Here is a 14,270-nt window from a genome sequence, read left to right as displayed (position 1 = left end):
ATTGCGAAGTGTAATTTGTGCGTTACAAACATCAGCACAAACCCATCCTTACTAAAGTGGTGTAAATTATGAAAAAAAATCTTGATAAATAAGGAATTCCGTGTTACTAAAATACTGAACATAACTTATTGGACTTGAACTAAACCAAAAAGGAGTGAAAGCAGACATTGCATACAGAAAGATAAAAATCAGAAAGTTTTATACTTTCTGATTTTTATCCTTTATAAAGTGCAGCAAAATGTTGAGGGTATGAACTTTTTTTTGTTTTTACTATCCTCAAAGGATTCACTCAAACATTTCATTCAGCAATAAAATTTTTTAAAGGAAAACTATGGTGATTTCAATTTTAAAATGTGTATTTTTTAAAGTAAAATTTGAGTTAAAAATTTTCTGGAAAAACAGCGATTCTTGAAGTCACCAAAAAATGTTTCTCGGGTGAAGTTCCATCTGGCGATGGACGACAATGTCGGCTGTGTCGTATGTATGTATTTAATTATGTAATTATGTATAATTTTATTATTAGGATAAAAATAATGATATTTTAATTGAAACAATGCACATTGGGGCAGTTATATGGGAAACGTTGGCGATAATTCAATATTTAAAAATGAGATTTTTGAAGAAAAATATATATTGCTGGAAAGCTATGTCAGCTTTCCCTTCATGCACCTATGTCACGTTTTTAAAGAGGCTAGGGTCCAATGAGGTCCTATAAATTTTAAGTTCATGAGGGTCAACAAGGCTAAAATGGAACTTGGTTTTGCAACTTTTTGTCGAGATGCGAGTATATTAAACATATTTATGAACTTAAAGCCCCATTCGGCGGGTTCAGTTGTATGGGGAGTAAGTGAAATAATGAAGATGTTAAACATTTTCAATAGGCTTCGTCTGCTGCCATCATAGAAGATCATATACTAAATTTCATTGAATTATCTTTAAAATTGCGACCTGTAAAGACGGACATAGCTAATGTTTATAATGAAAAAAGGCGCTAACTTCTTATAAAAAGTATAAATTTTTTGTCAAATTACGGTAAAATAATTTGTTGCCAATACATGTGTAAAATTTTATAAACATTTATGTAAAAACGGGATCAAAATTGTAATTATGAAAAAAAAAACATAAATTATAATTTTAAAATTAAAAAATGTAAAAACCAAATATAGTGAAAAATATTCCAGAATTCTCCTACAATCCATTAAAGAAATTATTCATCAATATTAACATATTAACATATTCATTATCAAAATGTTGCCACAAATTGCCTATCCAAAGTAAAATTTTATTTATATTTATTTTTAAATCCTATATCACGGTATAACAAGAATTTATAAAATTCATTAAAAATACATTTTGTATCTTTTTGAATCCAGAGTTGCCATAGTAGATTTTTAAGTTTTTTTTTAACGGATTTTAAATTGAGATCATAATAAAAACAAAAATTATTTAATTAAATTGAGCTAAATTAGTTTCACAAATACATAATAAATTCTTCAATTATTCCAAAATAAAAATAAAGATTTTTCAAAATATATCATAATCATTGTGAAAATCTTTGCAGAAAAATTATTTGTATAGAGTTGTATTACCCTATGGGATATTTTATTCGACTTTTCAGAAAATTATGTAAAGCAATGAGTCAGTTTATATGTATATTGTTTCTAAATTTTCAAATTCTTATTTTGAAGTACACCGCATCCTCTTTTTATAAAATTTAATTTTCAGCGTTAAAAGAGGGAAAGGTGTATAACAGTTTTGCTCTTAAATAAACATATAAACGTGCATAAAGAAGAAAAGACGCAATAATTTCTAAATATAATTGTTGATACACAAAAACATACATATGTATACATATATATTTTTAATCTCTTGGTAATTACCTCCTAAAATTGTTCGATGGGTTATTATATTTTTACTTATTTGTAATATAGAAAAAATTCTCTTTTCATTGATACCAAACACTTATATCAAAACTTTATTGTTTTAAGTACCTTTGGCCCCAATGTGCAATGTAATGAAATGATTTGACAATCGCTTGTTAAAAAAAACTCTCCGACTTCACCAATAAATACTCTCGAAAAGACAGAAAACAGCAAAATGCTGTGCACAGAAATTTCCCCTAGCGGTACACAGCAAAACCATTTTTTTTATATGTGCTGCGTCAAGTCAAAGTGGCCCTAGGGATACGCAGCAGTCTAGGTCCCATAAGAAATACACGTGTTTGTGTGAGGTGCACAGCCAAATCTGCTTATTCGCAGCAACAGAGAGCAACTTGAATGATGAGGTGACAGCGAGTGACAATTTGTGAAAATATTTCTATGTGGTTTCTATAAATGTCATATTTTTTTCATATGTGATTTGACATTTTGGAAACAGAGAATTGCATACATATGACATTGTGTCACCATTGTGTATTAACTGAAAATCGCAATGATTTCTAAACAACATTTAAATAACAAATTATAGCACACTTATGTGGTTCGAGGTGTGGTGGTGAATGTGGGGGTAATTTATTTTTAAAAAATATGTTGCCTATTTTAGGGGCTGACATTAAAATGACTAATAGCTTTTAGAAAACTTATACTACACTTTTTTCAACAAAACAGAGACATCAAAGGTTACTTTTTAAAGAGAGAGTAGTTGCTGCGAATTAGCAGATTTTGCTGCGCCTTCACACAAACACGTGTATTTCTTATGGGAGCTAGGCTGCTGCGTATCCCTAGGCCCACTTTGACTTGACGCAGCACATATAAAAAAAATGGTTTTGCTGTGCACCGCTAGGGGAAATTTCTGTGCACAGCAGAATGCTGTGCTGCTCTCTTCTGGAATATATTATTTTTTTTATAAAAATTGCGCCATTTCTAAATTTTCCAATCAAAAAAAATGATGCACGGCGTCATTTCAAATGCCATTCTTTTCTAGTGGTAGTATATAGAATTGGCAAAATAAATATAAAATTTATAATTTAAGCTAAATTTAAACGTAAAAACTGATCAATTAGTAAAAATCAGGGAAACCGAAAACATGCTCTAAAAAAGAGTTTTAAGCGCTTTAAATATGCCGTAAAAAACTCAAAATATGCTCTTAAAATTTAAAATATAAGCTCCAAAACTAAAATTTTTTATTATTTTTTTAACATTGAAAAGCTCAAAAAGGACTGAAATTGTAATGAAATAATAAATGTTTAATGTCATATTCTATATCCTACAAAATTTTTTTATAAATGTTTCATCTCATAGTTTAAAGAACTAGTATAATAGAATTCCGTTTTACATTCAGATAACCAATAAATAACATGAAACCATTTGGTCCCCAAAAAACATATTTCAAACGACAAAGTTTGACACATTTCTTCCAATTTTATTCATAGCTTTTAAACTGACATTTTAATCGGTGTTGTCATAAATTCCAATAATTAGTTTTTTAAACTATAATAATGTCGGTTTTATGTCCGATTTAAAATATAATGCTTTATTGAATAAAAATCTATAACATAACGAAATTTTTTTCAAAATTGTAAAATGGGCTAAAAAATTTAAAAAAAAATAAAAAAATAGAATTTTATTTTTTTTAAATAAAGTTTTGAAAAGAAAATTTAAAATTTATAAAAACGAAAAAAAAAGCGTAAACATCAACATATGCACGAAAAGAGTAAAATATGCTCTAAAAACTCGAAAATATGCCTTAAATATGCTAAAAAGTCAAATCATGCAAAATTATGCTTTTATGGGTAAAATATGCAAAAATATGCTATCAGACTATAGACTATAGACTAGACTATAGACTGGACTATAGACTAGACTATAGACTAGACTATAGACTAGACTATAGACTAGACTATAGACTAGACTATAGACTAGACTATAGACTAGACTATAGACTAGACTATAGACTAGACTATAGACTAGACTATAGACTAGACTATAGACTAGACTATAGACTATAGGTTAAACTATAGACTAGACTATAGACATGACTATATACTAGACTATATACTAGACTATAGACTAGACTATAGACTAGACTATAGGTTAGACTATAGACTTGACTATATACTAGACTATAGACTAGACTATAGACTAGACTATTGACTAGACTATTGACTAGACTATAGACTAGACTATAGACTAGACTATAGACTAGACTATAGACTAGACTATAGACTAGACTATAGACTAGACTATAGACTAGACTATAGACTAGACTATAGACTAGACTATAGACTAGATTATATACAAGACTATAGACTAGACTATAGACTAGACTATAGACTAGACTAAAGACTAGACTATAGACTAGACTACATTCATTCTAATAAACAACTGAATATTTATTCCCAAATTCATAAATGCTTAATAAAGTTATTGATAGTTTATTGTATGAATTTTGTAGGGAAAATGTGCGTAATAATCCTAAAATAAACGATTAATATCTTTATGAATACGTAATTATGTTTGTATATAGAAAAAATAATTTATTTTTACGTTTGATTTTAATACAATTTGTCATTTCTTTCTATTTGATCCTCTCAACCACATGCACGTAAATTCCGTGGGTATTTTGAAAATATCTAATTTTGCACGTTCAATAACTAGAACCTACAAAAACTGATCCATACAAACCACAAAATCTCCTACATTGTATGTACTTTATTATGCCTCATAATTTAAAATATAAATAATATTTTTCATAAAAAAATGTTTTTAAATTTTCTTTGAAATCTACAAAAAGTATTTGTTTGGCTTTGTGCCAAAATTATTGCAAAAAATTGTATTTTAGTTTTTTCTTAGATGTTAACAAACTGTTAACAAACATTTTATTTTGTTGTTGGTACATTTGCACCGGATGGATGAATTGTTAGTTAATTTAAATATGTATATGATTATATTATAAAAAACAAATAATTTATTACGATACATAAATTAAATCTGAAACGGAAATAAATTTAAAAAAAAAAATTATTTTATAAAGATAATTGAGATGACTTGTTTTTATTTACGTGTGCCAAAAGATTATTTGATAAAACAAACAGCTAAACATGTTTTATTTATAAAAGGTTTGGAATTTCTAATAAAGTATTTCAAATCAAAACAATTCGAATAAGGTAAGAATATTCGCAAAATTGTACAAAACCATATTCATCATAAAATAATCAGAAAAATTAATTCATTTTGATTCAATATTTTCAATAAATTAAAGTAATGAATACTTTATTTTCAAGGTTGAATGAAAATCAAATGTGGTGCACAGTTAGTGGGCTGCACAGATTGCTGTTGCCTGCTTACTTTTATTGTCCGTCCGTCAGTTTTGCGTTGAACTGTTAATAAGTTAAATAACATGACAGGTTTGCTTTTTTGTTATTGTTGTTGCATGCGATTTTTTGTTTGTCGTTATTCAAACTGTTTGAACATCAAACATGGCAACAATAATTATATGTTGTCACTATCCAAATAGAGGAGCCAAGTGTAAAATGATAATAAGAAGAGCAAATAGTAAAATAAAGAAGAATAAAAAACAAGCCAGAGTACGAACGAATAACGTTCATAGTTCGTAAGTAAAAGCGAGGGCCGTCTGATAATGTTTTGTAATTGATTTACAGATAAGTTTTAAAAAAAGTTAAAAGTAGACTTTTGTACAAAATCCGATTATAGTTATGACTGCGGATCAGACTTTAAACCTTACTATAAAGCTGTTTTAGTACAGATTATACTCTAGAGTCTAGACTGTAGACCAAGTTACGAAAATGTCTAGAAAGACTATTGCCCAAAACATAATCCAGTTTGTAGTTCGAAAACAATTTAGACATTATTCAAACTACAGTCAAAATTATTGAATAGACTATTGACAAGACTATTATCATACTATAGCGCAATTATCATACTGTAGCACAGATGATACTATAATTTAGTTTAGATAGGACAATAATAGAAAATTTAAAGATAAGATACAAGTTGTGTACCACAGTTTATCCATTTATACACTAAAGTTCTGAATACCATTCTACAATTGGACGCATAGTGAATACCATTCTACAAATTGGACCGCAGTTAAAAGTTCATATGATATTGCAGAAAAACCTACAGTCCATGTGGTAAGTTACGTTACAGTTACAGTTGGGCATAATAATTTTTTTAGAAGTAAGTCTGTTATACGCCTGGTCGGATTTGGATTTAACTTGACATGGACAGTCAAAGTATATTTAAGTCTGTGTGAAAAGTGCACAGTATGCCACTAACTAACTAAGTAACTAACTAACTAACAAACTAACAAACTAACAAACTAACAAACTAACAAACTAACAAACTAACAAACTAACAAACTAACAAACTAACAAACTAACAAACTAACAAACTAACAAACTAACAAACTAACAAACTAACAAACTAACAAACTAACAAACTAACAAACTAACAAACTAACAAACTAACAAACTAACAAACTAACAAACTAACAAACTAACAAACTAACAAACTAACTAACTAACTAACTAACTAACTAACTAACTATCTATCTATCTATCTATCTATCTATCTATCTATCTAACTAACTAACTAACTAACTAACTAACTAACTAACTAACTGACTAACTAACTAACTAACTAACTAACTAACTAACTAACTAACTAACTAACTTACTAACTAACTAACTAACTAACTAACTAACTCTCTATCTATCTATCCATCAATCTATCTATCTATCTATCTATCTATCGATCTATCTATCTATCTATCTATCTATCTATCTATCTATCTATCTATCTATCTATGTATCTACCTATCTATCTATGTATCTACCTATCTATCTATCTATCTATCTATCTATCTATCTATCTATCTATCTATCTATCTATCTATCTATCTATCTATCTATCTATCTATCTATCTATCTATCTATCTATCTATCTATCTATCTATCTATCTATCTATCTATCTATCTATCTATCTATCTATCTATCTATCTATCTATCTATCTATCTATCTATCTATCTATCTATCTATATACAACAGGCTATATTCTAAACTATATTCTTGAAAGCAACAGAAAATACTTAAGGAATTAAAAAAGGTTTATTTCAAATTAACTTTTCATTCTGCCTTTATACCTAAGAACAAAAATTGTTTACACATAAGAAAAATTTACCGACTGCGTTAGCGTTATAGATACAATTTTTTGTTTAAAACGAAAGAAATGTATTTGTCGTGTGTGAGTATGAGTAAGTGCAGAAAATAAATGAAAAGGTAGAATGAAAAAAAATACAATAACAAACATATTTGTAGATTGTACTTTAAAATTCAACTAAAGCAGTAGAGAAAAAAAAAACGCAACAACAAAAACTTCATCTATGCATTTTGTTGTTGTTTATTATTGTTTACTATAAATTAAAGGGGGGAGCTAATGTTTGGCATAGCAATAGCAGCAGCAACCAACATCTAGGCTAGCTAACGGACTACAATTTAGAAAAAGAACATGCAAAAAAAATAAAAACAAAAAAATTTAAAATGATAGATTCTACAAATTATATTTTTTTGCCAAATGAAATCATATTTTTGCAGCATTTTTTTACTCTTTCTTAGACACTAACGAACTAATAAAACTTTTTGTTTGCTTTTGTTTGTTTGTTTGTTTTTTTTTTGCTGATTTTGTAGTTGTCCAGACTGCATGTAGTCAGTCGAAATAATTATATAAAAAAATAACTAATAAAGATTAGATTTATATAGCAAATTGGTATACATTTTTTTATTTAGTTTTCTATTGAAAACTTTTAATAGTTTTTTATATTAACTTTAATCATACAATATTAATAATTTAGTTATTTTTTTAAATAAGCATAATTTTTAATGACTAAAATTTATTTGTATTATTCAGTAGAGAAATTTACCAAAATTTAATTTATAATTAATATCAGCCCATTGCGATCGATAAGCCGATCGTAGACTGCGAGGTTGAGCCTAAATTTCTTCCAGTTCTTAATGGAATGTGTTTATTTCAAAGAAGGGACTAATTAATCCGATAAAACATAGTGTACTGCAAGGCTGAGTCTAAATTTCCCCCAGTTCGTCAATGATTACACAAAGTAATACATGTTTGTGCAATAAAAAATTACAATTAGTTGTAATTAAAGATTTTACAATTACTTGTAATGTGTAATTAACATCGGGTAGATAAGTAGTTATTGTTCTATTATGGTAGACAGGATTTAAATTATCAAACTATTTGTCTAATGACCAATTACAATTACTTCTAATTGTTTTTGCCAATTACAATTAAATGTAATTTAATTACTTTAATTGTAATTTATATATTACTAATTACAAATTACATGTAATTATAAGGAAATCAAATGATTTCATTTACAATTACAAGTAAATGTTTTTGAAACCCATCAATTACAATTACAAGTAATTGTAATTAGAAAACCTTCAAGTACAATTACAAATATGTAATTGGTAAAGCTTCAATTGCGATTACTTCAAGCCAGCCTATTTCCCACTCATTTCAATTTGAGATTATGTATGAGATTATTAATCGTCAGTGTAGTCTATAGTCTATTCTATAGTCTATTATATAGTCTACCCTACAGTATAGTCTGTAGTCAGGTCTATAATAAACTCTATATTCCGAAATATTACTGCCCCACTTTCTGAAAGAAACTAACTGCGTCTAACCAGTCTACTATTAAAGGCTGGTTTCTTTCGAAAATTAAACTATAAAAGTGACAGATATGTTGTTTCTTCTATACCCATGAATATTGCAGTTATTGTTGCATGAATGCTACCAAGTCTTAGTACATTTCTAACACTTTGGTATTAAAAATTGTGTAAATAAATACTTTTTTTTATTTGGAGAAAGGTTAAATAATCATACAGGAGTTCGTCCTTGATTCAAAACAAAATTACGTACCAAATATAATCAAAATATCTTTAAAAAGTTGGTTACACAGACGAACGACATAGGTAAATCTAGTGCTGCGTGCTGTAGGATCAATAGTTTTAGATGTTACAAACATTAGCACTAACTCATAATACCCTCCCCATTCTATTAGTGTGCTGTATAAAAGGTGTCACCTTGAAATAATCTAAAATATTAGAGTACACTAATCTAACGATCATTGCACTCAAAAAAAATGACGACAATATAGTAATGCACATTTGTGTTAAAACAAATTAAATTAAAGAAATAATCATCTGGAAACAAAGCTAAACTAATTTTCTATAAGTTTCTAGTTACTTCGACAAAAAAGTACACTAAACAACAATAACAAAACCAACACTGGATGAACGCAATTCCCTTAAATATCACTTGTTTATCTATAGTCGTATCTACGTAATATAATCGTATGTGCGCATGTCATTCACACTGTATGCAACGGGCAATACAAACAAAAAACGATGCAAATATTATTATTGCTGCTGTTGTTGCTGCTGCTGCGGAAGTTGATAATGTTGTTGTTGTCATGGTTTATTAAATTTGATTGATCGTAATTGGCAGAGGAGGAGCATAAGACTAACACAGCGTTTTAATATGTAGAAGAGAAAGGTGGAGAATGGTAATGAAGAGGGCTTACCATTTGCCGCAGCATTTCCCCTCATCTTTAGAACTCTTGATGTTTTAAACAATAGAGAAACAAAAAAAATAAAATTGCACAATTTGAGCAACAACACCAGCAGAGTTTTTATAAGTCTGACGTCATTTTCAAAGTTGTTGTTGTTTTTTGAAATCTACAATGCACGTGGTTTTAGACACGTACACATCTTTAAGGTTAGAAAATATGTTTAACGAAAGTGTTTTTATATGGCGTGATATTACTCGGTTATTCCCCATTTTTAGAATTACTAATATCAATTACTGAAAATATACTGTTCAATTGCGATATTATGTTTTTAAAATTGTATTTTTTTTTTAAATTTACTAACATGAAAATTTTTTATACATAGGTACTTGATAATTAAATATTAGAAAAATTTTAACCGTAAAATTTGTTTCACTGAAAAGTCGGAATTTTTAACATGAAATGTTTCACTTTGAATTTAAAATTTTTCTACAAAAAGTTTTCAACTTGAAAAAATTTCAAACTTTAAATTTTTCTACACTGAAAATAATCCATGATCAACTTTACGAAAAAAAATTTCGTAACTTCTATTTTCGTAATATTTACAAAAATTTCGTGTATAATACGAAATATTATTTAGTAAAACCCTTTTCTATTTTTACGAAAACCTTTCGTAATAATTTTTTTTTTCTTAAATTTTAGCGAAATTAAACATAATGATATAAATTATATTATGATTAAATAAAACTACAACATTTTTATAAAATTTAAGAAAAAGTATAATATTATTCACGAATTATTTTCATAAAAAAAAATTGAAAATTTATTTTAAAAAGAACAAAAATGTTTGAATAAATTAATATTTCGTTAATTTTACCATATTTATTCAAAATTCTCTTTTTTCAATTTTTGTAAATTAATTTTTTCAAGAATATTTTGCATTGTATTAAAATATTTCGTACAATTTCGTATATATTACGAAAGAATTTCGTGGTACGAAACAACGAACGATTCGTACTATGTACGACATTTTTCGTATATACACATTAGGCATGGATTTTTTTTTTTGAGTGTATAAAAAGCTTTCAAACATAAAACAATTGAAATTGAAATAGATTTTTTTCAATCAAACAAATTAATTTTGAACATAAATGTTTTTATAATGTTTTATATTTTTTATATACCTATAAAATGTTTTTAGAAATGTTTTAAACAAATATTTTTTAAATAGGTATTTTGTCTTAAAAATTTTTTGTAGAAATTTTATAAAATTATGGATTTTTAAAATTTTTTTGAACATTAAATATTTTAAAGAAATGAATGAAAAATTTCGAATTTCTTTAAATAAAATTTAATAACAAATTATGAGCATAATTTTGTTTTGATTTTTTTTTTTTTTTTGTTTAAATTTTAAAAAATAATAAAAAATATTTTCGAATATAACATTTTTATAAAAATGTTTGCGAACTTAAAATTATCTATAGAATATTAAACATTTCGATTAGATTACATTCAGTAATCATTTTTTTACATATTTTAATATTTTTTCGAACATGAACATTTTTATATGGAAAATTTTGCGAATATACAATTTTTCGGGTAAAAAATTTAATAACAAATAGGAGCATGAAATTGTATATTGAAATATTTGAACGTTTTGAATATATATTTTAATTTAAAACATAATAGGTATATCGAATACGAAATATTTTCGAATATAAGTATTTTACATTAAAATTATTTTTGAATTTAAAATTTATACCTATAAATATTTTTTAAGGAACATTCATCATTTTTATTTTCAAAATTTAATTGTGTTCTTCCTTGATGCATGAAATATTTTTTTCCTAATTCTAATAAGAAATCCCATTGATTTCGTATCCATAAAGTTAACCTAGATAGATAATTTCCTAACATTACACAATAAAAAAAACAACAAAAAGAAGAAAATATTAAAACAGGTTCCTATTAGAAATATTTTCCCTACCAATAAGAATTAGTTTGTTTTCCTACCAAGTAACCAAAATTCATGTGTTTCTTTACTAACCTGCTTTTGTTAGTGGTATTATTTGTGAACCACTGGAATAGGCCATTTCTTTATCACTTATAATACGAATTAAAATACCGCGTTGAAGAGCACGAATAAATGCCTGCGACAATTCAAACGACGTAAATGTGTACATGGCCAAATCGATGGAGTATTTAGCCGAATCGACAAACTCTATTAAACGACCGACATTGTACGCGGCACAATAAGGATTACTACATTTCGCGGGCGTTTTTTGCGGATTGAGTAATTTAACAATACGACCTTGTGAGGTCATGCTTGGCGAGGAAACACTGGTGGGCGTTGACGAAGGCGAAGCACCACTAGTGTTGTTGAAACGATGTCGAGCAGCACATGATTGTGTTAACTCATTGGTCCAAATGACCTCATGCACTTCTTGAGCAGATGATTGTTGCTGTAGCTTTTTCTTAAGCCAATAATAGGAATGATACAATATTTCAGAGGAGATAATGACACAGGAACCGTATAAACAATAACGTAAAATATTATTTTCCAACATGTTAATTTAATTTAAATTAAACTTGCACTTGTTTCAATTGCAGCCAACCGGCTTTTATTTTAAATAATTTATATATATATATTTTTTTTAACACTTTAAACCTAAAGACTTTTTATGCTCTGCTTTATGTTGGAATTTTTAATGGGACTTTAACAAACTTAATATTTTTATAAATTTTCTGTTGTTAACAAAATTCACTTGTGCAAAATGCACTTTTTTGCAATTTTGATTTTTTAGCCGAACGAACACGCGGTTTATTTGACGTTTATTTAGCGAATAAATTTTACGTATATTTTTGGTTTCTTCTATTTTATTTGTACTGCTTTTAATGTTGCGTTTCTTTTTTATTTATTTGTGAACCGATCTTATTTTATCATCGTTTTTTTTTTCTTTTCTAGTTGAGTTTTTAACGCGGCTGCTGTTTAACGTTTTTTTTTTAATTTATTGTACTCATTGTTTTTGTATTTTAAGATATTTGCTTAAATTTTATTTGTATTTTATTATTTTGACGTTTATGTGCTTGTGCATTATTCATATTTCTTGTTTTAGATTTTCTTTTGTAGTTTTCTTTCATCTTAAACAGTAGTTGTTAGATGCACGTGTATCTTTTAGTTGTTTGTTGTTGTTTCTTTTGCTTTCTGCTTTCTGGTTTGTGCTTTGCAATTGCAAAATCAGCTGATTCCGTTTTTTTTTTGTCCAACGTTTTTCTTATTTTGTTTTGTTTCTGTATTCGTTGGGAAAAATATTTACAGGGTTGCATTTTAGGGTATTGTACTGCAAACAATGTAGTAGTTATAGGGGTTCGGTAATTATAATTGATTTATGTGATTTTTTTACTTAAACATTAATTGTATGCCATAGAGAAACAAGAAAAATAGAAATATTTTGATAATTTTATAATCTTACAACGTTTCAAGAAAATGTCTGCCAACTTACAAATTTTGTTTAGTAATATGTAAGTAATGCTTTTCCTGACAAAGTTAATAAAGAAAAATTATAAGTTCAGACTTTTGTTAGATATTTTCTAAACATTTTGCTGATCGTTGTAAGATCTAACAACCGTGTATCTCGGCTTTATAGTGAAATGTTTAAGCCTCTTCTAGATTTCTTTTTTACAAAATATTCTTAAGATTCTTTAAAAAATTTAAAGTATTTTCAAATTAAATGTATACCTACTTGACAGATAGGTTCTCAAACAGAGAATATACATTAGAGTGCTCCAAGCTTGTATGAATGAAAAAAATTGTATCCTACAGGCCGCCCCCCACTAGAATTGTTCTGTGGGTTATAAAAATGAGTCGTGCAAAAAATGGTACCGCAACGGCTCTGAAGTTTGAAGATGCATTTACAAGGATAAAATATGCAATTTTTTCAGTTTTCACAAAAGTTTTGTCATTAAACAATTTGGTTTGCATTTTATTGTCAAAGAATCATAATGTACACAGAATTAGCGTTACAAAAAGATAAAAAACACAAAAATTGGTTGAAAAATTTAAAAGTTATTAAAAATTCCTCAGGCCATTATCGTGTCTCAGAGCACTTGAATTCGAAATGTGATAAAAAATAAACATATTTTTGAAAATATTCTAATAAAACAATTGTATTACTTAAAATACATCTGTAGTTACTTGAATATGAGTTTTTGTCCTTATAGAATAACGTAAACCTGTTCTCAGCTATGGTCGAAAAATTTTGATATTTTTAACGGTCGTTTCAAAATTTAAATTTTAGTTTTTTTGATACTTTGTTAAACAAATTTCAATATTTTTGGGAGAACTCATAGGGATTTATGGACAACAGATTAGGGAATAAAACAGTAAAAAAAATTAGGTCAATATCTCTTATAGTTTGCCTGTACCTGCAATTTGAATTCAGCGGATTTCGAGAAAACACATTTTTATATAATATATTGCAAAATTAGCTTTTTTATTATATTGTTGTGTATTTTAAATGGAACCTTTTGTAAATTTATTAGTCCACATATTTCTGAATAAAAATCAAGAGTTTCGTACAATTTGGACGCCATTAACCCATAAACTTTAAAGGTCAAAAGTCAAATTTTGTAATATTTGCAATTTTTGATGGAAACTAGTCGAAATTGTTTCTATTTTTAGGTAGATTATCACAAAACTTAAGAAATTTATTTATTAAC

At 27.1% G+C, this 14,270-nt stretch overlaps 1 protein-coding gene across 3 annotated transcripts in view; it reads right to left on the bottom strand.

Annotated features, from left to right (window-relative positions):
* The window catches only part of LOC111676024 (mitochondrial cardiolipin hydrolase), a 115,099-nt gene extending 102,274 nt beyond the window's left edge, over positions 1-12,825 (bottom strand). For 2 of the 3 annotated variants that reach the window (XM_046945366.1, XM_046945367.1), the window contains exon 1: positions 11,599-12,825. In XM_046945366.1, the coding sequence (XP_046801322.1) occupies positions 11,599-12,118 (520 nt within the window). In that variant the 5' untranslated portion in view covers positions 12,119-12,825. The remainder of the gene's footprint in view (positions 1-11,598) is intronic. The other variant, XM_046945364.1, reaches the window with a different exon arrangement.
* Positions 12,826-14,270: the final 1,445 nt, after the last annotated feature.

The sequence above is a fragment of the Lucilia cuprina genome, chromosome 3, assembly GCF_022045245.1.
Source record: "Lucilia cuprina isolate Lc7/37 chromosome 3, ASM2204524v1, whole genome shotgun sequence".
NCBI classification, from domain to species: Eukaryota; Metazoa; Arthropoda; class Insecta; order Diptera; family Calliphoridae; genus Lucilia; species Lucilia cuprina.
Note: the sequence above shows the minus strand (reverse complement) of the source record. Positions and strands in the feature narration are given on the sequence as shown.